Raw genomic sequence first — 27,817 nt, forward strand, 5'->3', positions numbered from 1 at the left:
AGGCCCTTCCTTCAAAGGCTGGCCCAGTCCGTGCCACTTTATTGCCCAGCTAATGACGGTGATTAGGCCGACAGGTGCTCCCTGCCTCCCATCCGCCCTCCCGCCTGCTGAGAAGGGTGGTTTCTGAGCACCTGGGGGACGCCTGCCCCGAGCTCTGCCAGAACACCCACTGCCACCGACCCCTCAACTGTCAGCCCAGCCTTTGCCCACCTCATCCGCAGAGAACTCAGGTCCTCCCCTGCTGGGACTGCTGTGTGCCCTCTGTCCCCATCTGGCCCTCTCTGAGTAGGACTGAGGGGGATCTGGGTAGGTATGAAGGGAAGCTGAGAACAGTGGGTGGGGGCATGTGCCCCTGAGAAGCACACCTACCTCTTCCCCAGCTAAGGTTGGATGGTGGGTACCCAACTAGGATCCAGAAGAAAGGATAGCAGGCGGGTCTTCCTTGCAGATGAGGCTGGGGCTGCTCCTTAAGAACCTATTGCATTGTGGGTAAGCCCCTGGAAAAATCCCACCATTCTGGAGCGATTGGCCCACTCCCAGTCGAGGGATGCTGTTGCCTTGGGCCTTGGGGGTCCTGGTGTGGGTCTGGGAGAGAGCCGTGATTTATGACTGTGCTTCACGAGTGAGGAATGCCAGCCTGGGGGGTTGGGGGGGGGGAGGAGCACTTGCCTGACACTCCTCACTCTGCTGGGTGTCTGGCGTGTCCTGTCAGGATCCCTTGTCCCCTGGGGACAGCCATGTTCTCCCACACGCGGCAGCCCCCTCCCATCTGCACCTCGAACCTCCAGCTCCGGGAGGACTGAGTGACGGCCCAGCAGAGGGGGAATCCACAATTGCATCCTTACTGGTTTTCCGTCTTCACAAACCAGCCCCCTCTGTCAGTGGGCATGACAGTGATGGTAAATGGCTCTTTTTTCTCCCACTGCTGCAGGAGGCAACTGGATGAGACTTTTGGAAACTTCCATCCAGATGAACCCAAGGCTTACGTGCCACTGTCCACAGTGAGAGACTTGGGACTGAAACAAAGATGAGCTTCTGGCCCCAGGAAGGGCCTAGAATGGATGGTGGGCGTGGCATCACCCTTCCCCCCGCTTCCCCCCACCTTGCCAGATGAAGGAAGACTCTGGAGTTCATGGCGGGGGCCGGGAGCAGAGGAGGGTCGGAGGTGAGGCAGGGAGGCAGAATGATCCAGAGTGTTGCCTGGTCCTGCACTCCGAAGGCCGTGCCAGTTTCGAACCTGTTCCTGTGAGTCTCACTTTTGTCCTTCTTGCTGCAGGCTGCCTTTCTGGGTGAGGGTCCCTCTTTCTGGACACCTAGCATGGGTCAGTCTGCCTTCCCTAGTCTGGTGGGACTGGTTTTTCAAGCTGGAGGAAGGGTCGGTGAGGAATTGGCAGAGGCAGACAGTTTTATGTAAATGCCCAGGGAGTGCTCTGGGAACGGGGAGGCCGGTTTCCCCAAAGACACGCAGGGACTGGCCGCTCCCAATTAGCCGGGGCTGGTGATGTCAGTGCTGCTTTCCTGGGTGGCTGCGCCCACTCCAATCGGCCTTGGCAGGGGTTCCTGGCCATTACCTTCTTCCTCGAGTGGGAGGGGTGCCGAGGGGGCCACCATACAGGACGGAGGCCAAGTCCCCTCCCACCGCACGTACTCCTCAACCTGAGGCTTGAACCATGCTGTGGACCAGCCCTGGAAAGTGTCATGAAGAACCAGCCCGGATTCTACTGAAAAAGACTTTAATGGGGCTAATATTCCAACCCTCCCCCCAAACCTGAGACGTGGGGGAGACCTCAGTGGCCGGGCTGGTCCCAGAGGCTGTTGCCATGGCAACTGCTGGTAGATGCCGCTCCCCAGGCTGCCCCAACCCCAAGTTTCAATAAATACAGTGCAAAGTCTGGGCACCCACCCAGCAGGGGAGACAAGGACCCGGAGTGCTAGAGAGGGCAGGTCGCATGGTCTGTGAGTTCACACGTGCACACACTGCGAAACATACACACCGAGGATCGTGTGCACACAAAAGAAACCCCCTCTCAGGCATCCTCACGTGACACACCATCCTCACATACACACTCACATCCATCCATATATATATATATACACATTATCCTCAGGTACACAGGGCGGAGCACTCCCATCCCTTCCTTACAGACACACGCGAGTTTCTGTATATATGTGCCTTTCTCTCAGGGCTTGGCCTGGAGCCCGGGTGTCCCGTCCTGGCTCAGAGGAATGAGAACAGGTGGGTCTTCCTGGTCTTGGCCAGGTGATACCCTGGTCTAGGGGCGAGCTGTTGTGGTGTTTGCCTGGTTGACCATGCAGTTGGCTGTGGTGTTGGAGTAGGCCCAGGAGGGGAAGGTGTACAGGCTGAAGATGGGGAAGCTCCAGCTATTGATGGCCAGTGTGATGACCAGCACTCCGATGATGTTGAGCAGGAATCCCGTTCGGGCCTGGTGCGAGGAGAGCCAGTCTGAGCGACCCGTTGCTGAGCCGGGCCAGTACCCAGCCCTTGGTGTTCACGGGTGCTCAAGAGCTCTCTTACCAGCAACACTCTCCCCGGAAGTCTGCCTGTGGGTCTGACCCGCAGCACCAGGCAGCGCCCCCTCCCTCTTGCTTTAATCCCGGTGCTAAGAAGGGAAAAGGAAGCCCTTCCTGAGCGTTCAGGGCCTTGGGCTTCCTTTGAGTCCTTCTCCCCGGGTACAGGTGCCCTAGCACCTGGGAGCCTTCCTTAAATTCCTCACCCCCTCCTCTCCCTCTCGCGTGGTTGGCAGGGTCTGAAGATGCTCCAGCTGGGGATCATGGCACAACCCTCCTGCTGTCCCCCAGCCTGCACAGGCTTTGCTCTTAACGCTGAGAATCTCAGTGGCTTTAGGCTTCTTTGTGGTCCACCAAGAAGGGAGGACAGAGCAGAAAGGAGCACTGAAGCACTCAGGTCCCACTGCTACTCACCATATCAGACACTTTGAGGCCTCCGAAAGAGAAGACTATGGCGTTGGGTGGGGTGGCCACAGGCAGCATGAAGGCCAGGGAGGCAGACAGCGTGCAGGGGAGCATGACATAGAGAGGGTGGAGGCAGATGGCCTGGGCCTGGACGGGGAGACAGTGGGCAGAACTGATCCCAGTCCTCATCCCAGAGAGGAAGACGTGGCCCCCAATTCTCCCCCTTCCTCTCTCTGGGGGACAACCTTCCCCGCCCCCCAACAACATAGACTCTGGCCATGAACCCCACCACTTCTGCCAGAAGGCACTGGTGACCTGGGAAGGGCCCCTTGACCTCTCTGGAGGGGATGAGTGTGCGGCCCTGCCCAGCGGGGCGTGGTGAGGGGAGGGGCCCATAAAACGGATCTCAAAGGGGCTCTGGGGTGTCATCAAAGGCTGCGGGAACGCGCCACGGGAGGAAGGGGCTGGGGACGCTCCAGGGAGTAATTTCAACCTGTCACCTCAGGACTGACCAGAACAGGGGCTGGGCCCGGGAGGTGGGCGAGGCCACCAGTGAGGCCCATCAGGATACTCAAGGGGTAACGTCACCAGGGATGGAGTGAGTCAGGGGCCAGAGGGCCTTGTGGCCCCAGGTAGCTGAAAAGTCTGGGGAAGGGCGGCAGCTCAGGGGTCTTCTCCCGGAAATGAGACGAGGTGCAGACAGGTCACTCCAACCCGCGGGTGGGGCCCCTGGGTGGGGTGGGGTGGGCAGGAGGGCTGCCTGGAGGAAGTGTGTCTGCAGGACCAGCTCACCATGGAGGCCAGAATGGGCAGGAAAAGTGTGGTGGTGGCCACGTTGCTGGTGCACTCAGTGAAGGTGGCAATCAGCAGGCAGAGTATGAAGGCAATGGCGGGAGGTGGCACATTCTGTAGCGGGGTCAGCTTGTCCCCCAGCCACTCGGACAGTCCTGATTTCTGTGGCAGAGGACAGGTTCTCTGTGTGAGAGGTTGAGGTTCTCTAGAGAGACCTCTCTAGAGTCTTCAGAGTCAGGGCAGCTTGGGAAGGAAGGTAAAACCCGGGCAGAACCAGGAGGTGCCCTCAAAGTGATTTTGAAGAACATTTGGATGTAGGGAGAAGGGTCAGATGAGAAGCTAGGAAGAGGGGGCCAAAGGGCCTTCTTGGGAAACCGGGGGCCTGGTGGGAGGAAAGACCTTTAACTCCACTTACTCCCCCTCTCCCAACCTCTCTTAGGAGCTCCCCGGCCATCTTCAGCCCTCTCCCCGCCTCCTCCAGCCCAGCAGGTTGGCAGGAGAGAGAAGGGGGAAGGGCCCTTGCTATAAAGGCTGGGCAAGAGGCTGACAGAAGAATGGGGACAGTCCACAGAGTCATAAGGGCTCCGAGGTCTTTCCCTGTCCACATCTGTAATACCAGACTGTGAGTCCCAGGGAGCTGGGACTTTATCTCCTACAGTGCTGCCCACCCAGCCCCCAGCACAGTGCTTGGCCCCTTGAACTAACAACCTGAGATCCAGGAGTCCCTGGCACCACTCTCCGACCCGGGGAAGCTGCCTCCTGTCTGCGCACTGAACGAGCTTAGCCAGAACACTGAGGCCCAGGGGCGCAGGTTCAGGGATTTCCCTCTTGGATGGCGGCTCTGGGGAATGAATGAGAGCCTGATCCCCAAAGCCTGGCTGGGTGTGATCATGGCGCCCCCTGGTGGCCCCAGTGGGTCAACTGTGTCCACCCAATGCTCGCTACTCCCTGGTGCTAAAGCTATTGCATTCTCTGTCTGGTGGTTGCTGAGAACAGTCCCTGCCTTGCAGAGAAGGCTGCCTTCCCTTTGGCTTTGAGAACCCGAACAGGGACAGGTGCCTGTGGCTTGTGTGTCCGCCCCCTCTCTTAGCCGGGGCTCTGACCTGTCGCTCCAGCTGCTGCAAAGACTCTGCCCACGAGGAGGCTCCTTAGTGGGGATCAGGTCTCCCCCGTGTGGGATAGAAGCAGGGCACCTCTTTCCCTGTGCCAGGGTCTCCCTCAAACAGTCTGGGGGGAGGGCAGGGGTTTCTCACCTCACTGCCCTTGGCCAGGGCAAAGCCACCACCCAGAAGGAAGACGATATTCCAGGGCATCTTCTCATTCACTGTCTTCCAGTTGAGGAGGGCAGGAGGGGCCTTCAGCCTCCCTGGTTTGTCTATTTCCCGGGCAGAGGAGGATGGGTCACCAAGGGCCAACAGGTTTTCCCTCCCCTCCACTTGGGTCTCTCTCTGGGCCCCTATCTGAGTTTGATGCACGTGGGAGAGGGACCCTCAGTTCGGCAACATCCTTACTTTGCCCCTGAGCTCCTGCACCCTTGGCAACTCATCCCCACTTCTCTGGGCTTTTACCACTCCTGTCAAGTGTGGTTGAAGGCACATTTCATGACAGAAGGCAGAGGCTGCCCAGAGCCCCTTCCCTGCCCCAGTCCAGGTTCTTACCTGGATCCTGAGTCAGCCCTGGGATCTTGGAGGGCACCAAGAACATAATTATGCCAATGAAGATGGCCACTGTCCCATCGGACGCCATGCTGTGGGCAGGGCAAGCAGGGCAGGCTTAGTGGCTCAGGTCTGCTCAGGGTCATCGGGTGGAAAGGCGGTGGAGAGGAGCCCCCTCCCACAGACGGGCCAAGTCCTCTTGACACGTCCTCCCCACCGTGTTACCTCCTGGTCGGCACCAGGAGGTGAGCCCCAGAAGGATTCCCTGTCTCCCCCAGAATGCTCACCTTTTCCCATCCTTGTCGGGAAAAGCCAGGTTGCCCCAGCCAAGGAAAAAGCCGGGCTCCCGAGTGAACCATAGCACCACCAAGATGACAAAGAGGACAGACACAGCCTTCTCTGCAAAGGTCATGGGGCCCAGTAGCTTGTGTTCTGTTTGGATGATGTGGAAGGCTGCCTGCTCTTGCTCCCGCTCGTGTCCGCCAAAGCCAAAGTTCTTCAGGAAGCTGCAGGCAGGGGGCGGGGGGGGGGGCAGTTCTTGAGAGCCCCGCACCAGGCAGGGGAAGCAAGGTCTCTCCATCTGCCCCATTGACTCCCTGTCCCTCCAGAAACTCTCTTGTGCTAAGCCATCCTTTGCTCAGAGTGAGGTGGATCTAGAGGCCTGGACCCCACGGTTCCTTCTGACTCCAGATCACCCTCTCCTCTTCCAACAGCCTTTCGGGAAACCCTCCCCTCCCTCTCCTACCTGCTTCTGGGCATCCAACCCCTGCCAGCCTGAGCCCCACCAACATCACTCTTAGAGGCACAGAGGCTGCCACTCACTCCTGTGTGCCCCTCGCTTCACTCAGGTTTATTTCTAACTTTTCTCTAGGGCAAATCTCAACTCCCCGAGGGACTGTGCGTTCCTCAATGGCAAAGACCACAATTCACACATCTTTGGATCCCCTGTGGTGCCTTGCATATGCTGGTCTCTTTGACTACACCTCGCCTTGTACCAGTGCCCAGCCTCAACCCAGCCTCCTTGCACCTGCCCAAGCGAATTTTCCAAAGGACAGCAGCAATACTTAAAAACTTTCAATGTGTCGGGAGCCTGGGTGTTGAGCATTCGACTTCAGCTCAGGTCATGATCTCGTGGTGTGTGAGTTCGAGCCCCACCTTGGGCTCTGTGCTGAGAACTCCCTGCTTGGGATTCTGTGTCGCCCTCTCTCTCTGCCCCTCCCCTGCTTGCATTCTGTTTCTCTCTCTCTCAAAAACAAATAAACATTAAAAAAAAAAACCCAAAAAACGTTCAATGTCCCCCCCCCCTTACTTCCCTCCCTCCCCACCACCACCTGGACAGGAAGGGCAAATAACAACTCATACCATTCATATCACTACTCCTAGCCTGTACTCATAGCAGACATCACCAGTCAATCCCAGACTCAATTCCAACTGAGCTCTAGCAAGGTCTCACATTCACAAGGTTTTCTTTTCTTTTCTTTTTAAAAAATATTTATTTATTTGGGGGAGATCACAAGTTGGGGAGCAGAGAGAGGAGGACGGAGGATCCGAAGCGGACTCTGTGCTGACAGGCTGACAGCAGTGAGCCTAATGTGGGGCTCGAAAGCTCAAACCGGGGTACTGCGAGATCATGACCTGAGCCAACCTGAAGTCGGACGCTCAACCGACTGGGCCACGCAGGTGCCCCAAGGCCTCACAAGATTTTCAACTCAGACTTCTAGTCACTACCAGTAACCCAGGGTTGGAAGTAAGAATAAAGCCTATTTACTACTCTTGGCCTCAAGGGCAAGGTCCAAACTGTTTATGTGGCACACAGGCTCCTCCATAATCTTCCCCTGCCTACTTCTCCAGCTTCAACTCCTAATATTCCGTTCTGCTCTTTACGTTTCAACCAAACAAAACTAGAGTTTTCCCAAACACATGGTCTTTCTTGCCTCTGTACCTCTGCACAAGCTGTTCCTGCTGCCTGGAATGTCTTCACCCCATTCTCCACCTGGCTGGTTTCTAGTTCTACACGACTCGCTTCGGTCAGCATATCCTCCGGGGGCCTTCTGGCATCTCCACTATCCTGGGCCGTGCTCCTGCAGCCCCCGGACCTCCTTCTGTCACGGCCCCTGCCATACCATCACCCATTAGATGGTGAGCTCCAAGGACAGGGCCCGTGCCTAATGCCCTCTGGCATTCTCCGTGCCTAATACGGGGCCAGATGTAAGTAGAGAGCAACAAATGCTTTTGTAAGTGGCCATGTTCACGGTGCACTCAAGCATTTACCAAAGGACTGTGGAGCCTTATGGGATGGATCTGGCCTGGGCATCAGGAGACCTGGTTTTCAATGTCAGCATGGACAAATCTAGTTGAATACCGCCCCTCGAGCCTCCGTTTGCTCATCTGCTAAATGGGGTCATACTCTCCATCCAGTAAGTCCCTCAAATGGGGATGCTAGGTACATAGGCCTTGGGAGGGGGTTATATCCGCTGTCACAGTGGCCAGCCACCTGGTTACCCAACGGGAAGCGCCCAGAGGGTAAGGGCGGGTGCCCGGGCTTCTTTCGTTCAGTCCACCACTTACTTGAACCCCAGGAAGAGCACCTGCAGCCACAGCCAGGCAAGCAGCAGCAAGATGACCATGGTGGGGAAGGCAAAGCCGAACCAGGAGGCGAAGTTCACCACGTTGCCGTTTTCGGGGAAGAGCCTGAAGGGGGATACGGGCTGCTGCGTGACCCTGCCCGGTGACCGGCCTCCCTGGGGAAGGGCAGGTGCTCTGCCCCCCAGCCCCAGTCACTCACGAGTTGACCTGGCCTTGCAGCACCAGGTTGGGGGTGGTGCCAGTGAGCGTGGCGATGCCTCCGATGCTGGCCGAGTAGCACACACACAGGCTCATGCCCTGGCTAAAGCGGACCCGCTGTCTGTCCTTCTGTGCCTTCAGCTCTGAAGAAGCAGGCGGGACAGGGTGGACCTGCCCATTATCTGGGAACGAGGGAGAGCTTCGGTGGGGGGTGGGCGCAGGGCCACCTCTGGGGAGCATGGCCGAGTGTTCCGCAGCCTCCGGGGGCCTTGTCAGTGGACAGCTGAGACCCCCCCACCCCAGGTGAGGGGAGCGGGCAGGGGTGCGTCCAGGTCTGCAAGGGAGGCTCAGGCCGGGTGGGTCCTCAGACACCATGTGGCCCAAACTCTCTCTTGACAGAGGGAGATGGAGACACAGAGAATGGAAGAGGACTATTCAAACAGGATGAACGGAGCCTGGATCCCCGATGGCCCACCCAGACTCTGGCTCCCTGCCTCCCAGGGTGACCCAGCATCTTGGTTTGCCCAGGACTGAAGGGATTCTCAGAACATGGGACTTTTTTTTTTTTTTTTTTTTACGTTTATTCATGTTTGAGAGACAGAGAGAGACACAGGATGAGTGGGGGAAGGGGCAGAGGGAGGGAGACAACAGAATCCGAAACAGGCTCCAGGCTCTGAGCTGCCAGCACAGAGCCCGACTCGAGGCTTGAGCCCGTGAACTGTGAGATCATGACCTGAGCCGAAGTTGTATGCTTAACCGACTGAGCCAGCCAGGCGTCCCGGAACATGGGACTTCAAAACATTTTTTATGATTTTATTTTTTAAAAATGTTTATTATTGGGGCGCCTGGGTGGCGCAGTCGGTTAAGCGTCCGACTTCAGCCAGGTCACGATCTCGCGGTCCAGGAGTTTGAGCCCCGCGTCAGGCTCTGGGCTGATGGCTCAGAGCCTGGAGCCTGTTTCTGATTCTGTGTCTCCCTCTCTCTCTGCCCCTCCCCCGTTCATGTTCTGTCTCTCTCTGTCCCAAAAATAAATAAACGTTGAAAAAAAAATAAAAAAAAATAAAATAAAAATGTTTATTATTTATTTTGAGAGAGAGAGAGTGTGTGAGCAGGGGAGGGGGAGAGAGAGAGGAAGAGGGAGAATCCCAAACAGGCTCCGCGCACAGTGGATCCTGACTCGGTGTGAGATCCCATGACCCTGAGCTCATGACCTGAGCCGAAATCAAGAGGTGGACGCTCAACCGACTGAGCCACCCAGGCGCCCCGTGGGACTTTTTGTTTTAAAACTAAGACAGTCTTGGGCAAACCAGGACAAGTTGGTCACTGTACATCTTGCCTCCCTTTTGTCTCCCTGGGGGCTCCAATATGACCACTCCTGTCGTGGACATCATCTCAGACCCTCCCCAAGGGCCAGGGGTGGGGGCGGGGCAGGGTCGAGCCTCATCCTTCTCACCAAGCTTGGTCACGTCCTTCTGGGGACTTGGTTCCTGGAGCTCAAAGGTGGGGTTGTCGCTGCCCTCCTCTACATCCTTGCCTGTGGGCGTCTTGTACAGCTGTTCCAGAACAGCATGTGCGATGGGCACCATCATGGCCGTGGTGGCTGTGTTGCTGATCCACATGGACAGGAAGGCCGTGACCAACATGAAGCCCAACAGCAGCCTAGGGACAGACAGACGGACACACTGGCTGGTGTCCCAGTGTCCCTGCGGGGACTGGATACCCAGCACACCACCCGCTCCAGGTTCCCCAGTCCTGGCTGGTGAGCACTCACAGGGCAGGCCGCACCCCGATGATGAGGAGCACGCGGAGGGCAATGCGTTTGTGCAGATTCCAGTGCTCCACAGCGATGGCCATGAGCAACCCCCCGACGAACAGGATGTTGGTGTCCTTAAAGTACTCGATGCACACCTGGCAGGCAGGGACAGCTGAGAGGCAGGAAGGGGTCTCCCCCTGTGCCCCTGTGCCCCTGGGCAGAAGCTACAGTCACTGACATTCCCACAAACAGGGGTTGGTCTCTGGGCTCTCGGAACCAAATGGAAATGGTCTTTGGATCATCTTCCATTTAATATTAACCAGGTTCCTGTCTTCCTGCCAAACTCCTTCTTTCTCCCCTCAGGAACAAGTGTGAGGTAATCTAGCCTGATCCCAGTCATGTTTCAAGCCATTGACTAGGAGCTAGAGAATTTAGTGCGGATTCTGGAAACTACGGCAGTGGTTCTCAAAGTGTGGTCCATAAGCTGGCATCATCACCAACCTGGAGCTTGCGAGGAACGAAATGCTCAGGCCCTGCCCCAGATCCACTGAATCAGAAACTCTGGGGGGTAGGGCCCAGCAATCTGTTTCAACCAGCCCCGAGGGTGATCCTGACGCACGCTCATGTTTCAGAGTCACTGAACCCAGAAAATACAAGTTCTTTAGCTGACTTCCAAGGCCCCTTTTCCTGGGTGACCAGGCCTTTCCACCTCCCTGGCCTACACCTGGTCCGCTTTGAATTAGCTCTCAAGGGGCGCCTGGGTGGCGCAGTCGGTTAAGCGTCCGACTTCAGCCAGGTCACGATCTCGAGGTCCGTGAGTTCGAGCCCCGCGTCAGGCTCTGGGCTGATGGCTCGGAGCCTGGAGCCTGTTTCCGATTCTGTGTCTCCCTCTCTCTCTGCCCCTCCCCCGTTCATGCTCTGTCTCGCTCTGTCCCAAAAATAAAATTAAAAAAAAAAAATGAATTAGCTCCCAACACCAACCATGCACTTCTAGAACGCACGCCCCCCCCCCCCGCTCCCCTGCGTCTTCTAGCTGACTCCTCCTTTAGTGCTCCCTGACCTGCCAAGCAGAGGCGAGGACCCCTCTTCCGTGTGCCCTGCCTGTGAGGAGTCTTCTTCCTTCACCAGTGTTTTAGAGCAGACCCCCTCCATACCGGGAGCCTTTCCTCTTGGGAAAGGGGGGAGGCTTACCTCGGAGGCATCCATTATGCCCATCATGGGGTACAGGATGATGGGGAAGAGGGCGGTGACAGCCAGGGGCAGAGCCTCGGTGCACCAGAAGAGAGCCATGAGGATGATGGAGTAGGCACAGTAGGCTTCCTGTGGGCGGGAGAGGGGTGGCAGAGCTGTTGCTGGGGCAGGCCTGTGTCCCGGAGTCACGTCACCTCCTGCCCCCAGAGAAAACAGGCCATTTGTAACAGCGGAGTGAGAGCGTGTGAAACCCACAGTCACTGATAACAGAGTCTAAGTCCCATTTCAAAACGGAAATAAAAAACAAAGCAAGGCACTCACCACCTTGTCTTTGACCTTGAGGAGGCTAGGCATTATGATCCAGCCATACTGGAGAGTCTAGATTTGGGAATCAAGCCCCACTCAGCCTGAGGGCACTGCAGTGGGCCAAAGTGAGGATCCCCCGGAGGAGATGGGGCTCATCTAGAAAAGACCCGGGGCCTGGCCAGCGTGGACTCCAGCCTGGCACCTCGGCCTTCCCTGGCTTTGTCAGAGCCTGTAAGAATATATTTGTATGACGATGTAATGCATGTTTGTTCCCTCTCCCAGAAGGTGAGCTCCGTGGAGACAGACTCCATTTTGCGGCATCTAGGTGCTTGGAGCTCAGAACCCAGCAGGCTTCAGAGCAAATTTTTTCTGAAAGACTGAATCACTGGGAAGTTTTGGAATAGTGGGAGCAAGCCTGGCCTGACCACTGCATCGCACATTTCCAGGGGGTGCCATTCACATTTATAGAAGACGTGAAAGGTTCCCCCATCCGCGAGTTGTGCAGGGAGTTGGTGGGAGGGAGGGGTAAACCTTGAGACACGGTTTTGCAAGCCTTTGGGTACCAGAGGCTCTCCTTTCTCTGACAGGGCCCCCAGGTCTAGAGGGGGCTGGCCTCAGACGTGGGAGGGGACCTGGAGCAGAAATGGAAGTCAGATAGTCGGCCCCGGCGTCCTGGGGCCGCAGTGACATGGAAGCCTCCAGGGGAGCAGGTGTGCACATCCAAGGCTCCCCCGGGGCACCAGCTGGCTCTGTGGGCGGAGGCAAGGGGCTGTGTTCAGAAGCAAGGAGCTGGGACAGTGGGCTGGGAGGCCCCTCCTCTCTGACCTGTGTCAGCTGTCCCTGGCCCTCTTGTTTTCTCCACCTGGTGCAGGCCATCCTCACCCCTTAGTACCTCATGCCCTTAGTACCCTAAGTTTGGGAAGGGTCCCTGGCGGTAGCCAGGGGGAAGAGGAAGCTGCTGCTTATTGAGCAACTCTTAGGAGCTGGGTGTTTTCCTACCTGTGGTTACAAGAAACTCAAACAGCCATTAAGGTGGGTGTGGTGGTCTCAGGTTATAGAGGAACTTGAGAAGGTAAGTGGCTCTTCAAGCTCACAGAACTGGGGCCGAGCAGAGCAGGGAAGACCCAGGCAAGGTATCTAGATTGCAGGATTCCAAGAGCGTTTCCCCAGTGTCCCAGGGAGAGGGCACCCCTCGACTGGAACAGCACGCAGCTGCAGGGCCAGGTGATGCCAGGCTCACTTTCTCATCATGAAATTTCCACCATCTCTCCTCACCCTGGACATGAACTCTTGGGCCCCAGGGGTGGGGCCACCTTGACCTTCGCCCAGAGACCCGCCCGCCCCCCCCCCCCCCAGGAGGCCCGTTTTGCTGAAGCTGCTGTTCCTCAAGCACTTTCTCACTTGCAAGGATTGCAGGGGCGGTTACTCATCCTCCCCTGGGGCTAAGGGCAGGCCAGCCCCTCTGGACCCTAGTGTCCCCCTCCCCCAGCCCCCTGGGAATTCTCTGGCCAGAGACAAAGAGGGGGCTGGGGTAGATGATCACTGCTGATGCAAGAAGAAAGTGCTGCTAACACAGCAGAAGCATCCCCAGGACTACTGCGTGCCAGGCTCCGCACCCTCCATGCTTCAGAGGATTGTCTAGTTTAGTTGCTCTAGGAGGTAATGACTCTTGTTCCCATTCCACAGATGAAGAAGTGAAAGCACAAATAAAGGAAGTAAACGTCTCAGCGTCACACGTTAGCAAGTGAAGAAGCCAGGCCATCTGGGTCTTGAGTCTCAGCTTTTGCCTTCTACCATGAGCTCGGTCCCTCACAGTCACAGGGTGTCCCCCAGCCTCAGGTTCACTGTGACTAGTGGGGTGTACGGGGGTGATCTGGGGCTCTGAATTCAAACAACTATCTTCCAGGGGCGCCTGGGTGGCTCAGTCAACTGAGCATCTGACTCTTGGTTTCGGCTCAGGTCACATTCTCAAGGTTCATGAGTTCGAGTCCTGTGTTGGGGTCTACGCGGACAGCGTGGAGCCCGCCTGGGATTCTCTCTCTCTCCCTGTCTCTCTGCCCTCCCCCCGCTCTCTCTCTCTCAAAAATAAGTAAACATTAAAAAAGAGAGAGAGAGAGAGAGAGAGAGAACTATCTTCCCCTGCCACTTCCTGTCATCAAGCTCCAGGCAAGTTCCTTCTCTTCTGAGACCGCAGAGAGTTGTTAATAGTGAAGCCCTGCCCACCACGCTCCAGCGTATTCAGTCTCTGGCTCCCCTAACCCTTTACATCTCTTCCCCTCCTCCCCCTCCTCCTCCTCATACGTCTATCTGTCTCTGGATCAAACCCCAAACCAGTTTCAAATTTCTCTCCAGAAGCCTTCTGTGGCCCTGGTGGCCCTGGCCCTCTGTCTCCATCTTACCCTTGTGGGCAGCCTTGTCTGGATGTGACATAATTTGCTGACTTGTTCTTCCTGGGTCATAGGATTCTTAACTGGGGCATGGAGTCCCAAGGAATTTGAAGGAAAGGTATTTCATCTTTGCGCTAACATCTAAGTTCCAAACGTAGGCGGCAAAGCCATGGTGATTGGTGATTTTGTCACAGGCCCGATCGTGGCTGCCAGCCATCGGATACGTGCACAGATCGCTTGTTGCTGTTATCTCAAAAGAGTGTTTGTATCCATCACTGGTTTTGAAATTATAGTAGTTACACCAACGCTAGAAGCTTAATGCATTAATAATCACCTATATTTCTGAATTGCGATGTTTTTTCATGTTTTCATTACCGTATTCCAACGTGATTGGTTTCCTTTATAATCCTATACGTTTTATTTTGTGCATTCCACTTTATTTCTTAAAGCTTCTATTTGTTTATTTTGAGAGAGACAGACAACGCGAGTGGGGAAGGGGCAGAGAGAAGGAGAGAGAGAATCCCAAGCAGTCTCGGCACTGTCAGCACAGAGCCGGAGGTGGGGCTCGAACCCACGAACTGTGAGACCATGACCTGAGCTGAAGCCAAGAGTCAGATGTTTAACCGACTGAGCCACCCAGGCGCCCCTATTTTGCACATTTTAAAGCAATATTCTGAGAAGAGTACATAGTGTTTACTAGATAGCCAAAGGTATTCTTAACTCAGACATGGGTTAGAATCCCTGAGAGAGGTTTTCAGCCTCCTCCATTTTGACCTCAATCTGTACTTTCTAACTGATGAAATTCTTCTTTCCAGCGTATCTCTTAGCTCAGGCAAAAGACTTGAGTGGCAAAGCATCCCGTGATGAGGACCCAAACTGCCCCCTGCCCCGCCCCGCCCAGCAACAAGGAAAGCCCTGACACCAGCAAGACCTCATGTGATTGACCCCAAGAAAGTGATTGACCTGACCTTCCCTGCCCACCCGAACATGCCCACTGACCTTTGTCCCACATTTTCCTTATATAAACCTGGAAGTATTTTCAGCACCTGGAGGCAGTCTTTGAGATGTTAGTCCACTGTCTTCCGGGTGGTGGCCTCACTGAAATTAATTCCTTTCGCAGGCTCCAGGCTCCAAGCTGTCAGCACAGAGCCTGACACGGGGCTTGAACTCACGAACTGCAAGATCACGACCTGAGGCCAAGTCGGACGCTTAACCGGTTGAGCCGCCCAGGCGCCCCTGTCCCTCTGCCTTTGCATTTTGTCAGCAGCGAGTCACCCAACCTGGTCTGTTTGCAGCCCCAGAGCCGGGTGCTCTTGCACACCCGGGACCCAGTTACATCCCCACCCTAAGGCAAAGAACAAAAAATTTACCTAGCAGCAACTATCGGGGCTTCCCTGAATCTCCTTGGGAGTTTTCCAAACTTCTAGGCCCATCTCTGTGCGGAATTACTCTCTGGGCGGGAGCAGGGGTCTCTACTAGTCCCAGCAATGTGGTGGGAGCCAGAGTGAGGAACTGACGGAGGGTGGGGAGGTCGGGTGGGCGCTCTGCGTATGTTCTCTCTCTTTTCCTCCTCTCATCTCCACGGGGCAGTGGCTCTCCCCACGCGCACTGAGAGGTGAGGAAGGAACCTGGGCTGGCCAAGCTCAGATGGCCGCCTGTGGCGTGGGACCGGGACGCTCTGGCCACCGGCAGCTCCCCAGGCTGCGGCAGGCACTGCGCATGCCTTTGTCATAGTCACAGCAGGTGCTGCTGTCCAAGGTGGCCCTCCTGGAGCTCAGATACCACCAGGGAAGAGTTTGTTTCTGGCAGCAAGAGCTTTTTCCTGCCTCAGTCACTACCTTGCGCAGAGCGGTAGGGGAGGGGTTCCCCAGATCTGTTCCTTAGCTGAGGATTTGCTCCTCTCTCAGTTCCGTCTATGGGCTCCCGAGGACGGGGAGTGAGGCTTTTCACCTCCGCGTCTCTCGCCCCTGGCTCGTTGGCTGGTGCTGGCCTGGGCGTGAAGCCCTCCTTTCCTGCTTGCGTCACCCCAACACCTGCCCCAGGAAGCATCCCGTTTGGATCCCCGTTCTCTTCAACCTCTGGGGAGTCGCTGCTACCGGGAGCCCCTCGGGGGGAAACCCTTCATCAGGCACTCATTTGACAGTTCCTCAAATATTCCATCCTCCCTGCGGCCACAGGGCCTTTGCACATCATTTCCTCTCTTCCCTCCCCACTTTGCCTAGTTGAGGTCTACTTACTCTTGAGCTCTTAACTCAAGTATTCCTTTTTCAGAGAATCCTCCAAGGGTTCCAGGCTCGGTTATAATCCCCCATTTCACACACCTGGCCCCTGTACCTCCTGCATAGCACCCATCACAGTCTGTAATGAAACACTTCGTTTCATGAATTTCTTGATGAACGTCAACCTTTTCATCAGACTGTACTCTCTAGGGAGTACAAAGCCTGAGTCTGTTTCTGCCCACCCCACCAGGCACCTATATGGAGGGGACACACACACACTATATGGAGAATGAATATTAGGCACTAGGGATACAGACGTGAGTCAGGCCCGGCCCTGGCCTTCAGGCACTCCAAGTGCCCCCATGTGGGCTGGCCCGTGGGGCCACAGATGGGTGTGGATAGAAGAGATAAGGCTCAGAGGGCTTCCAAACCCCAAGAATGGCTTCTTTTGTAATGGGAAACACAGGTCAGACGTCAGAAAATCTGTGTGTCCAGGCCCAGCTTTATGGCTGTGTCCTTGGGCAAGTTACTTAACCTCTCTCGTCCTTTGTCTTTTCTTTCTTTCTTTCTTTCTTTCTTTCTTTCTTTCTTTCTGTCTCTTTCTTTCTTTCTGCAAGCAACATTGATCATTTCCAGCTGTACGCACATTTATCTCCTTATCTGCAAATGGGAATAAAAGAAACACCTACCTCGCTGGGCAATCGTAAGGATAAAGGATGTGAACGCGTAGGTATATGTCATAAAGGACCACAGATGACAGTGAGCAGATGGTGGGGTTGGCGTCGGGAGATGAACGTGCTCCTGGGCTTCTGGGGAACCAGGGTGGATGCACGAGGCACAAATGGAGATGCGACTTCCAGATAATCCAGGGCAGACTCTGGACCCGGGGTGTGGGCAAGGTGTGGGACCTGAGGGCATCACGGCCTTTACCCGTCATGGGCATAGAGCAGCCCGTGGTTGTTGGGCAGCAGCGAATGTGCCTGTAGTCTCAGAGGTATCACAACTGACTCCTCCTGCTGATTGAAGGTTAACCCAGGGAGGGGGGATGGGTTGGCACACAGCGGATCACTCCCACTGCCCCTCTGCCCCCGGTAAGTAGGGATGCCGCTGGCAGGGAGCACTCCCGGGTCTGGGGAGGGAGGTGAGGCACTAGTGCTCACCTGCCAAGCACCATGGCAAAGGAGAGATCAGAGTGGGATCCCAGAGGAGAAGGGGCCCCCTTCCCAGAGCCTCCATCTGTCTGGGCTGAGGAAGGTTCTCAGAGGGGACACTGAATGGGTACTGAGGGATGAATAGGAGTTTGGTGGGTGGGTGGGCAAATGGTGTTGAGGTGAGGGAGTAAGCAGAGAGGGAACAGAATGAGGCACAAAAGATTTCAGTGCATTCTTGGCGGGGTGTAATGCTTGGAAAAGGCCTTGTCTGCCTTGAGGGAGATCTAGGACTTTATCTGGAAGACAGGGGTAAAAAGTGGGCCCCTTAAAGGGTTTTAAGAGGAGAGAGTGACATGGTCAGGTTACGCTGATGCTACCATTTGTGATTAAAAAAATTTTTTTTTAAATATTTCTTTATTCTTGGGAGACTGAGAGACAGAGTGCAAGCAGGGGAGGGACAGAGAGAGAGAGAGAGAGAGAGAGAGAGAGAGAAAGGGAGAGAGAATTTGAAGCAGGCTCCAGGCTCCGAGCTGTCAGCACAGAGCCCGACACGGGGCTCGAACCTACGAAGCGTGGGATCATGACCTGGGCTGAAGTCAGATGCTTAACCGACTGAGCCACCCAGGCGCCCCAACCATTTGTGATTTTTAAAAATATGTGTACAAGTGTTTGTATATACATGGGAAAATCTCTGATTCAGAGATTCTTGCCCATTTTTTGTACCAAGTTTTCCTTGGCAGCCTGATGAAGTCTTCTAACTCCTTCTCAGAATAATGTTTTTAGGGGGGCCTGGGTGGCTCAGTCAGTTAAGCGTCCGACTCTTGATTTCAGCTCAGGATCTCACGGTTCATGGGATCGAGCCCCATGTCGGGCTCTGTGCTGACAGTGTGGGGCCTGCTTGGGATTCTCTCTCTCTCTCTCTCTCTCTCTCTCTCTGCCCCTCTCCTGTTTGCATGGGTGCTCTCTCGCTCTCACTCTCTCTCTCAAAATAAATAAATACATAGGCTTAAAAAATAAAAGAATAATGTTTTTAAATCCGTTAAATAAGACGCATAGAATCACAAAGGAAACCAACTGCATTTGCAATATGAAAGATGGGCTAGATAATAACATATGTTACTCTTTCTTAGCTAACAAGACCTTCACTGGCTAACAGCTACTGTAATTGCAAAGTCACGATTAACAAACAATATTTCAAGGTACCTGCAACAGCTGTAATGCAATGTGAAAATATCTGTGATTTCTACCGGTGGCGAAGTCAAAGACATGGTTAATACTATTGTGGTTTGTGGGGCATCTGGGTGGCTCAGTCAGTTGAGCATCCGACTTCGGCTTGGGTCATGATCTCACTGTTGGTGAGTTCGAGCCCCGAGTCGGGCTCTGTGCTGACAGCCTGGAGCCTGTTCGGATTCTGTGTCTCCCTCTCTCTCTACCCCTCTCCAGCTTGCACTCTGTCTCTCTCTCTCTAAATAAATAAATAAATGCTAAAAACAAACAAACACTACTGTGATTTGTTATCTACATTCATGACAGAGGTAAATTTTCTTTAGGTTATTGATGATAAAATACAGGTGTTTTTTTTGTGTTTTTTTTTTTTTTTCTATCCAAGTACACAGACGTCCTGAATTTTCCCCACAGATTCCCAAGGATGAGGAGTCCCTGCTCTGGAGCATGCACACCGTGCTGGCCACTGAGACTGCCCTCAGGAAGGGCACTGGGGCAGAGAGTGGGCTGAAGACCTCTCCATTTCACTCTTTGGTACTGCTGAATTTTGTACGATGTCAGTATGCCATCTAACTACACAGATAAATCATCTAAAGATGAAAATAGGGAGCAGGGCACCTGAGCAGCTCTCGGTCGAGCGTCCGACTCTTGATTTCAGCTCAGGTCATGATCCTAGAGTGGCAGGATAGAGCCCAGCTTTGGGATTCTCTCTCCCTCTCTCTCTGCCCTGCCCTGGCTCATGCATGCACACCCTCTCTCTCAAAAAAAAAATAGAAATAAATATAAATAAAAAATTTTTAACAAAATAAGTAACATGGGGAGCTTACACCTGCTATATTGCGGCAAATGAATTGGAAGACACAGGATGGGAGTCCAGGAGGTCCCAGGAGGCTCCAAGAGGCCGTGCTGCATGTCCAGTGGGCAGATGGCGGGGGCTCAGAGCAGGTCATAGCAGTGAAGATAGAGGGAAAGAATGGACTCCGGAGATATTAGGAGAAGACAGGGTTTGGGTGATGGTTCGTGGCTTGGGCAGAAAGAGTGGGCGGAGAAAACTCTCCGGTGCTCGTCCTGGGTGTCTAGATACATGGCAGGGACCACAAGGAGGGGAGACAGGCTGAAGGGGGTTAGAGAAGGACGTGCAGAGTGGGCTGGGGCGTGTGATATTCTTTCCAGGAATAATAGGCCCGTCCATGCTACATGCCTAATCTTTTTGAGACACTGAATATACAAAGTGGACAATGGCCACTCCACATATAAAAATATGCCCTGAAACCTCTGCAGCAACCAGCCCGGCTAGCCCAACCACAACGTCTCCAACAATGGCCCAAACAGTCTGGATTTGCTCAATGACCGCCAGCTTCCCTCATCTTTGTCCCCACTCTCTACCCCCACTTCCAACTCAGGACCAACCAGTGAAAGCCAAATATACATCCTTAACCCATCACACGGGACGCTCCGCGTCTGTCAGCCCCCGTCCAGCTTCCCCTGCCAACAGCCTCTGGTCAGGGCGGACCTGAAGCCTCCCCTTTTCCACTCTAAACCATTCCCACCTCCCGCCCACCTTTGAGGCTCTGCTAAAAGCAAGCGATGGTGGCTGACTCCCTTCCTATCCTTCGCCTGATCTCATTTGGGAGATCTTTGTTTATTTCTGCACCATAATGGGAATGAGTTTGTTACATCATCTTCTGTTCTAAGAGGCCGAGGGGAAACAATGGGGCTCTGAGTGTCAGGGAAGACAAACTGTTGGGGGAAGAGTCCTGACCTCACAGTCTGGGCTGGGGCCAGGTCCGCCTGAGTCCACAGAAGAGCAAAACAGCAGGCAGGAGTGCTATGAGCAAAGCACTCCCACACTCCGTGGGTTTGATCCCCACCACAGCCCCAGGCCTTGCTGCTGGAAACTGTCCTGGTTAAGGTTCTACCTTGCTTTCCCACTCTTGACCTTCACCGAGCAGGTGCTGATAGGCATGGACATAATTTGGTCGTTTGGGCAAAAAGTCCAAGCCGGGGAGATTTCGCCCAGGGATTCCCCTGGCCTTGGAGGCTGGGTCCTTCTAATCCTCCTCCCAGGCCTCTCAGAGACCAGAAAACCTGTCTCCAACTAGTCCCAGCACTGCCGGTGGCCACAATTTGGGATTACACCTCACAGCTCTCGTGGGGGTGACCAGCCGCACCTTCCCCACCTACTTCATAGGTGGGAACACTGAGGCCCCCTCGTGAGGACAACAGCTCACATGAACAGAAGTCATCTCTGGAAAAGAAGTGCCTGGGGCTAAGGGCGCCCGGGTGGCTCAGTCGGTTAAGTGTCCGACTTCGGCTCAGGTCATGATCTCCCAGTCTGTGGGTTCGAGCCCCGCGACGGGCTCTGTGCTGACAGCTCAGAGCCTGGAGCCTGCTTCGGATTCTGTGTCTCCCTCTCTCTCTGCCCTCCCCTGCTCACACTGTCTCTCTCTCTCAAAAATAAATAGAGAGAGGAAGAAAGAAAGAAAGAAAGTGCCGGGGGCTAGTTGTGTCTTCCAGGGGCTAGGAATTCAGACAAGGGGCAGACGCAGAGAACCACCCGTTACTGAGCCCTGGGTACCGGGCGCTTTATGTACACGGGTTATTTCGTTTTATCTTCAGTGCAGCCCCTTAGGGGGAGAGGGCTGGTGAGGTGAACAGCTGTTCATACTACAGAGTGAATTTGGACCCACATCTGTCTGACTCCCAAACCCCTGTTTTGTTCCATGGACTCTGCCTTCTTGACCGAGAGCCAGGAAGTCTCAGAAGATGGAGGTGGGCCCCAGAACTGAGGTCCAAATTCCTTGTACGGTCTTCATGCCTAGGGTGAATCATCCGAGTCCTGCTCTGTCTCTGGGATTCAGGAACAGCTTATAGTAAGGGCGTTTTAATTACACAGATTAAAAAAAATTTTTCTAACAATTTATTTATTTTTGAGAGAGAGAGAGAGAGAGAGAGAGGCAGAGTATGAGTGGGGGAAGGGCAGAGAGAGAGAGAGAGACACACACACACAGAATCCGAAGCAGGCTCCAGGCTCTGAGCCGTCAGCACAGAGCCCTACGCGGGGCTTGAACTCACGAACCGTGAGATCATGACCTGAGCCGAAGTCAGACACTCAGCTGACTGAGCCACCCAGGTGCCCCTAATTCCACAGATTTTAAACCTCACGCATGCATATACACAATGTACTGTTCATGTATTCTAGGAGTGCAGCTGATTCAGATGAAGAAATTCTGCCCTCTGTTCTTCCTGTACATACGATCTGGATTTCAGCTAAGCTCTGTCCGGGCAAACATTGTGCCCCTAGGAGACCGTTTTTACAGATGGTCCCATCGGGTCCCGGGGTAGGGCCAGGCACCTGCGTTTTGACCCTAAAAATCTTCACTCCTTTCTCCTGGCTTTTCAGGACTGACGACATTGGCTGACCTCCCCCTGCCTCCCTAAGTGAGTTTATACCATCTTGTCCTCTCTCTGTTCCCCATGCCACACTGGCCTTTGTTTATCCCTCCACCTTGCCAAGCTCACCCGTGGCCTTGGGCTTTTGCACCGCGTGCCCTGCCTGGACAGCTCTTCACCCAGAGCTGTGTTTGGCTGGCCTGTTACTTGCCATTCAGGTCCTAGGGTAAATATCATTGCCCCGGGAGGCCTTCCTTGACCGCCTTATCCAGAGCAGCCTGTCCGTTACAGTTTTTGCAACAAAGACAGTAGATGCTTTTGTGTGTCTTCCCCCCGCCTTCCCATCCCCCACCGTCTAAACAGTCCCTGCCACATAGTACATGTTCCCTAATGAGGGAGCGAACGCGTGAATGAATGGATGGACATAAGGTTTCTGGCTCACTGATAGGGCCTCTTTGCTGTCTGATTACAGGGTTGGGGGAGCAGTGAGGAAGCCCCAGGCCCCACTGTCCCCACACTGGTGGCGGATCTTATGGCTAGGAAGTTTCTACTGGATTCATTAATAATCCATGTTTTGCCTTTTGGAAAAGTCACTGAAGGATTTGACCTGTCTTGCTCTAGAACGAGCATCTGCTCGTCCCACCAGAGGGTGGTGAGCATTTCAAGGATTCTGTTGCTCCCCCTCGAACGCCAGCTACTAGGGACTGGGCAAGGAAAAAAGACAAAGTCCCTGCCCTCACGGAGACTACATTCTAGGATAGGGAGTCAGAGAATAAATAGAAAAGAAACAAATACATCAGGGGTGACTGGGTGGCTCAGTTGATTAAGTGTCTGATGCTTGGTTTCAGCTCAAGTCACGATTCTGTGGTTCATGGGTTCGAGCCCTGCATCAGGCTCCGTCCTGCCAGTGCAGAGCCTGCTTGGGATTCTCTCTCTGTCTCCTCTCTCTCTCTCTGTCTCCTCTGCTCATGCTCTCTCTCTCAAGATGGATAAACTTTAAATAAATCAATCAATCAGAAACAAATGTATCATTTCAGATGGCGAAAGCCCTTTAAATAAAACAATGGGGTTTCGTAATAGAGCGCACCTGGCGGCAGTCAGAGAAGGCTTTTTCTGAGGCCATGGATTTAGGTTGAAACCCAAGGAATGAGAAGCACTCATCTGGGAAAGAACATTCCAGGCGGGGAGATGAGCAATTTGAGGAGACCAGAGAAAGCTGGTGAGGCTGGGGAAGAGTGAATGAGAGGGAGGATATGAGGCTTTGGGGACCATGGGGTCTACCCTCTGAACGCTAAGAGGTTTGGGTTCTGTTTTAAGTTTGACAGGAAGCCTGTGTAAGGGCTCACACAGGGTAGTGGCTGGGTAAAGAATGGTCTGGGGAGGAACAGGGAGAGGAGAGATATGGCGGCCTGGACTGGCGTGGAGGCAGTGACAGGTGATTCCATTCAGAATGTTTCACGGAGGGGCACTAGGGTGGCTCAGTGTTAAGCATCTGACTTCGGCTCAGGTCGTGATCTCATGGTTCATGGGTTTGAGTCGCATACTGGGTGAGCTTGAGCCCCACTTCCAGAGAGCTCCGCCTCTTTCTCCTCTCTCTCTCTCTGCCCCTTCTAGGATTCTCTCTCTACGCCTTGCTCACTTGTGCCCCCTCTCTCTCTCTCAAAAAAAAAAAAAAAAATTTCGTGGATACCGAGTCAACAGGACCCACTGGTGCCATGTGGAAATGAAGGGAAAACAGGAATCAGGGACGGCTCTAGGGGCACCTGGCTGGCTCATTCAGTAAAGCATACAACTCTTGATCTTGGGGTTGTGCGTTCGAGCCCCATGTTGGATATGAGATTACTTAAAAATAAATTAAAAAAAATTTTTAATGTGTATTCATTTTTGAGAGACGGAGTATGAGTGGGGAGGGGCAGAGAGAGAGGGAGACACAGAATCTGAAGCAGGCTCCAGGCTCTGAGCTGTCAGCACGGAGCCCGACGTGGGGCTCGACCTCATGATCTGTGAGAGCATGCCTTGAGCCGAAGTTGGCGGCTTAACTGACTGAGTCACCCAGGTGCCCCGCTAAAAATAAAACCTTAAAAAAAAAATTAATAGGAACGGCATCGAAAGAGGAAGTCGAACCACTCTTGATGAGTAAGGCTGCAGGAAGAGCCAGCTGGAAAAGATGAGCAATCAGGGTTCTGTTTTGGATGTGTAAAAGCATATGCTGTTTAAAAGAAAAGATTCAGGGGCGCCTGGGTGGCTCAGTTGGTTAAGCATCCGACTTCAGCTCAGGTCACGATCTCGCGGTCCGTGAGTTCAAGTCCCGCATCGGGCTCTGGGCTGATGATGGCTCAGAGCCTGGAGCCTGCTTCCGATTCTGTGTCTCCCTCTCTCTCTGCCCCTCCCCCGTTCATGCTCTGTCTCTCTCTGTCCCAAAAATAAATAAACGTTGAAAAAAAAAAAAGATTCAGGAACAAGAGTCCAATGTTAGTTGAGTAATAAGGGCTTAGAGGTTAGGGCTGGGGCTGCAGATTGGGGAGCTGTTTCCCCAGTGAGACAGCAAAAGGTCATCTAGGGGGAGAGTGAGAACAGGGAGGGAGACAGGAAAAGTGGCCAAGGGAGAGGAAAGCCAGGAGGTGTCAACAAAGCCAGGCCTCGAGAACCCTCTGGAAGGTAGGGTCTTGAAGACTGGAGCTGTCTTTTTTTTTTTTTTTTTTTTAATGTTTATTTATTTTTGAGAGCAAGAGAGAGAGAGAATAAGTGGGTTAGGGGCAGAGAGAGAGGGAGACACAGAATCCAAAGCAGCCTCCAGGCTCCGAGCTGTCAGCACAGAGCCTGACGCGGGGTTCAAACTCACAAACTGTGAGATCAAGCCCTGAGTCGAAGTTGGACGCTTAACTGACTGAGCCACCCAGGTGCCCCCGAGACTGGAGCTGTCTTTAAAAAAAAAATTTTTTTTAATATTTATTTATTTTTGAGAGAGACAGAATGTGAGTGGGTTAGGGGCAGAGAGAGAGGGAGACACAGAATCTGAAGCAGGCTCCAGGCTTTGAGCTGTCAGCGCAGGGCCCAACGCGGGGCTCGAACTCACAGGCCGTGAGATCATGACCTGAGCCGGAAGTCAGATGCTTAACCAACTGAGCCGGCCTTTGAAGGGGGATGTAGGATTCAAGGAGGGTTTGGTTTTTAAGGTGATAGTGTAGCCTGTTTGTATGCTAATGGCAGAGCTTAGGCAGAGAGGGAGACATTGATGAGGCAGGAGAGAGAGAGGATAATTATGGGAGCAAAGTCCTTGAGAGGAGCTGGTATCCAGGGCCCCAGTGGAGGGGCTGGGCCCCATAGATAGGACCAGGAACAGTTCGTCTGAGTCAGGACATAGTCTGTGAGGCCGAGGCGGGCAGCAGGGCTGGGAGCAGCACAGGGAAGACGGGAGCTCTGACACACAGCACTCCCACCAGGAGGCCTGGCTTCTAGTTCTGACTCAGGCTTCCCTGTGTGACGTTGGGCAAGTTGCTGGGTCTTTCTGGGCTGTACTTACCTGGGGAGCAAAATGGGAATCATGGTCCCTGTCTGTCCTTCCTCCTGCGGTTAGCACACTTGACCCAACCTGTCTGAAAACCCATCTGATGGGTCCCCAGCACAGAGATGTCACCGGCTTTGGCCCGAGATGAGAGTTGTCTCAAGGGTCCGCCAGGCCTTATCACTTACCAAGTGTCCTGGCCCCACTCCTGGGCCCCTACATCCCCAGTCCTTCACCCCTTTGGGATACCACGAACAAAAAGCCTGCCTCGATTTCCCTATCCGTAACAAAAGAAAAGAGCTCAATGGGCCGTGCTGGGATTGTGGGGTGGGGCCAGAGGCTGGATTCTGTCTGAGCCTTTTGGGAAGCAGCAGGGTGGAGAGAAGTTAGCTAGACCACACCCCCAGCTCTGCCACTTTCTAACTCTGTGACCTGCTATGAAGCTTGAGCTTCAAGGCCCTCCTGAACTGACCCTTCCCAAAGCCCCATTATTTCAGATTTATAATTGTATGTACTTTTCCTTACAAGGCGGCCCTCAAAGTGTACAATCTCCAAGCTCCATGAAACCAGGATCTGCCTTGGGATGCAGGTAAGGGACTTAACCTCACTTTTCCCATCTGTAAAATGGGACAGTCAGACCCACCTCTTAAGATGAGAGGAAGGGAAGCCGGAGGGCGGCGGCAGCGGGGAGGGGGGCACGGAAAGATGAGAGGAAGGGTCACTGGGTGCACGGGACAGGGCATGTGGTGGGGGCTCCGATAAATGGGAGCCCAAGTTATGGCTCCTGCTGCCTGGTGGAGGGCAGCAGGACCCTGTGGCACCTCTCCCGCCATCCAGGGTATGGGGTCTACAGGCCCACTGGTTGGGTCCTGTCCGTCCAGTTCCCACTCCTCTCCCTCAGCTGACTTAGCCCTTGGGACCCAGGTGAGCTCTTTCTCTTTCTACGTACACCCTGAATGGCACAGACTGCCTGAGGCCAGCTTCCTCCTACTCCCTTTCTACCCCTCTCTCCCGCCCCACTGAGCCCAGTCCAGGGCTGGGGGGGCACCCAGGAGGCAGATAACCCCATCTGCTGCCACCTGCACCCTCTTTGTGGAAGTGGCTTCCTGTCTCCCAAGGCGGTAGATTTCAAGTGCACCTGAGCAATTAACATTGGGCTACTACACGGAATGCCAAGCAAAAGCCCCCTTTGCTCTCGTCACCCTCAGCCTCAGGTCATAGTCTCAACTCACAGGATAGGGGGTGATGAGTGAGCTATGCTGGTCCTAAGGATGCCCAGCTCTGGCCCGGAATGCCCTCCCCCTGCCCTTTTGGAGCTTGTCTGTGCCCAGAGCCCCAAGTCCTTACCTTAGTGGGGACGAGGATGGGCAGAGGCAGCAGGAAAATGGGCAGCAAGAACACAATCAGGTAGGAGCGATAGGCCCACAGGCCCTGCCAGCAGGTGGCCATGGTGTGGACCCAGGAGGGCTGCTGAAGCCACTGCCTCCGGGATCCAGGGAACTGAAGGAGCAACGCAGCAGCGGGTAGGCGGCCGGCCGGGGCAAGTTTATATAAAGCCGGCTGAGTGTTAACCATTGACCCGCTCTGGCAATCGGACTGTTTTTGGAGTCCAGGAGGTGAGAGTAAGGAGGAGGGACTTGCAGGAAGTATAAAGATCAGGAAGACTTTGCAAAGAAAGGGAGCAGGCAAGATCAAGGAATAAAAGCCTCAGGTTCTTTCGAGAAGTTAAGCCCAGAGTTAACCCCTTCCGGGCAGAGGGCTGCCTCGGGAGAGGCTGGAGAAGAAAGGGTGTCTGGGAAGCCCCACAGCTCGCCTCGCCTCCGCGGGGCAAGACGCACAGCCCCCTCCCCACCCCAGCCTCCCCTCTCTTCTTTTACTCTATATCTCCGCAGAGCAGTTTATACTGCCCCAGGGGCAGCCCTGCCCCCACAGAGGCCCTGCCCTACAGGAGTTTCCAGTCTGAGATTGAGGACAGCCAATCTGAAGCAAGCCCTCCTCCTTCCAGGTATCAAGGAAACTGTCAGTCCTGACGCTTGTTTGCTGTGTGACGCTGCTTCACTGACTTAACCTCTCTGAACAACCACTTCCTTGTCCTGCTGTCATATCTTCCTATTGTGAGGTTCATCTTAGACAATCTGTGGTATGTGGATCATAAAGATTAGTTTTTTAAAGTCCTTCCTGGTTCCTCACTCCCACCCCAAACTGCCGTAGAAGACCGGCAAAGATCTCCCCATTTATACACCATCCATCCATCCTTCCTTCCATCCATCCATCCATCCATCCATCCATCCACTCACCAAACAAGCATTTGGCCCCAAATTATATAGTCAGTCCTGTGTTCAGTGCTAAGGATGCAGAAATTAGGATGCTGCTGGTAATAGTGTTCGTTTCACATTCAGTACAAGCTGGTCAGTGTACTATTTCATTTGCTCTGTACAAACACTATGGTTGACGTAACTATTCCACTTGACGGGTGGGACAACTGAGGCCCCAGGACACAGAGCCAGCCAGAATTCTAACACG

General features: G+C 54.2%; 1 protein-coding gene across 1 annotated transcript; it reads right to left on the reverse strand.

Moving 5' to 3' along the window:
- Positions 1–1,716: 1,716 nt before the first annotated feature.
- SLC13A2 (solute carrier family 13 member 2) lies at positions 1,717–27,169 on the reverse strand. Its single transcript, XM_043583594.1, has 12 exons — positions 26,642–27,169; positions 11,110–11,238; positions 9,937–10,073; positions 9,619–9,824; positions 8,167–8,347; positions 7,950–8,072; positions 5,669–5,887; positions 5,385–5,473; positions 4,980–5,101; positions 3,727–3,888; positions 2,944–3,081; positions 1,717–2,444 (listed from the first exon to the last, which is right to left on the reverse strand). Exons 1-12 carry the CDS (start codon positions 26,867–26,869, stop codon positions 2,274–2,276), a joined length of 1,905 nt encoding a protein of 634 aa, XP_043439529.1. The 5' UTR covers positions 26,870–27,169; the 3' UTR covers positions 1,717–2,273.
- Between the last annotated feature and the right edge of the window lie 648 nt (positions 27,170–27,817).

The sequence above is a fragment of the Prionailurus bengalensis genome, chromosome E1, assembly GCF_016509475.1.
Source record: "Prionailurus bengalensis isolate Pbe53 chromosome E1, Fcat_Pben_1.1_paternal_pri, whole genome shotgun sequence".
Classification (NCBI taxonomy): Eukaryota; Metazoa; Chordata; class Mammalia; order Carnivora; family Felidae; genus Prionailurus; species Prionailurus bengalensis.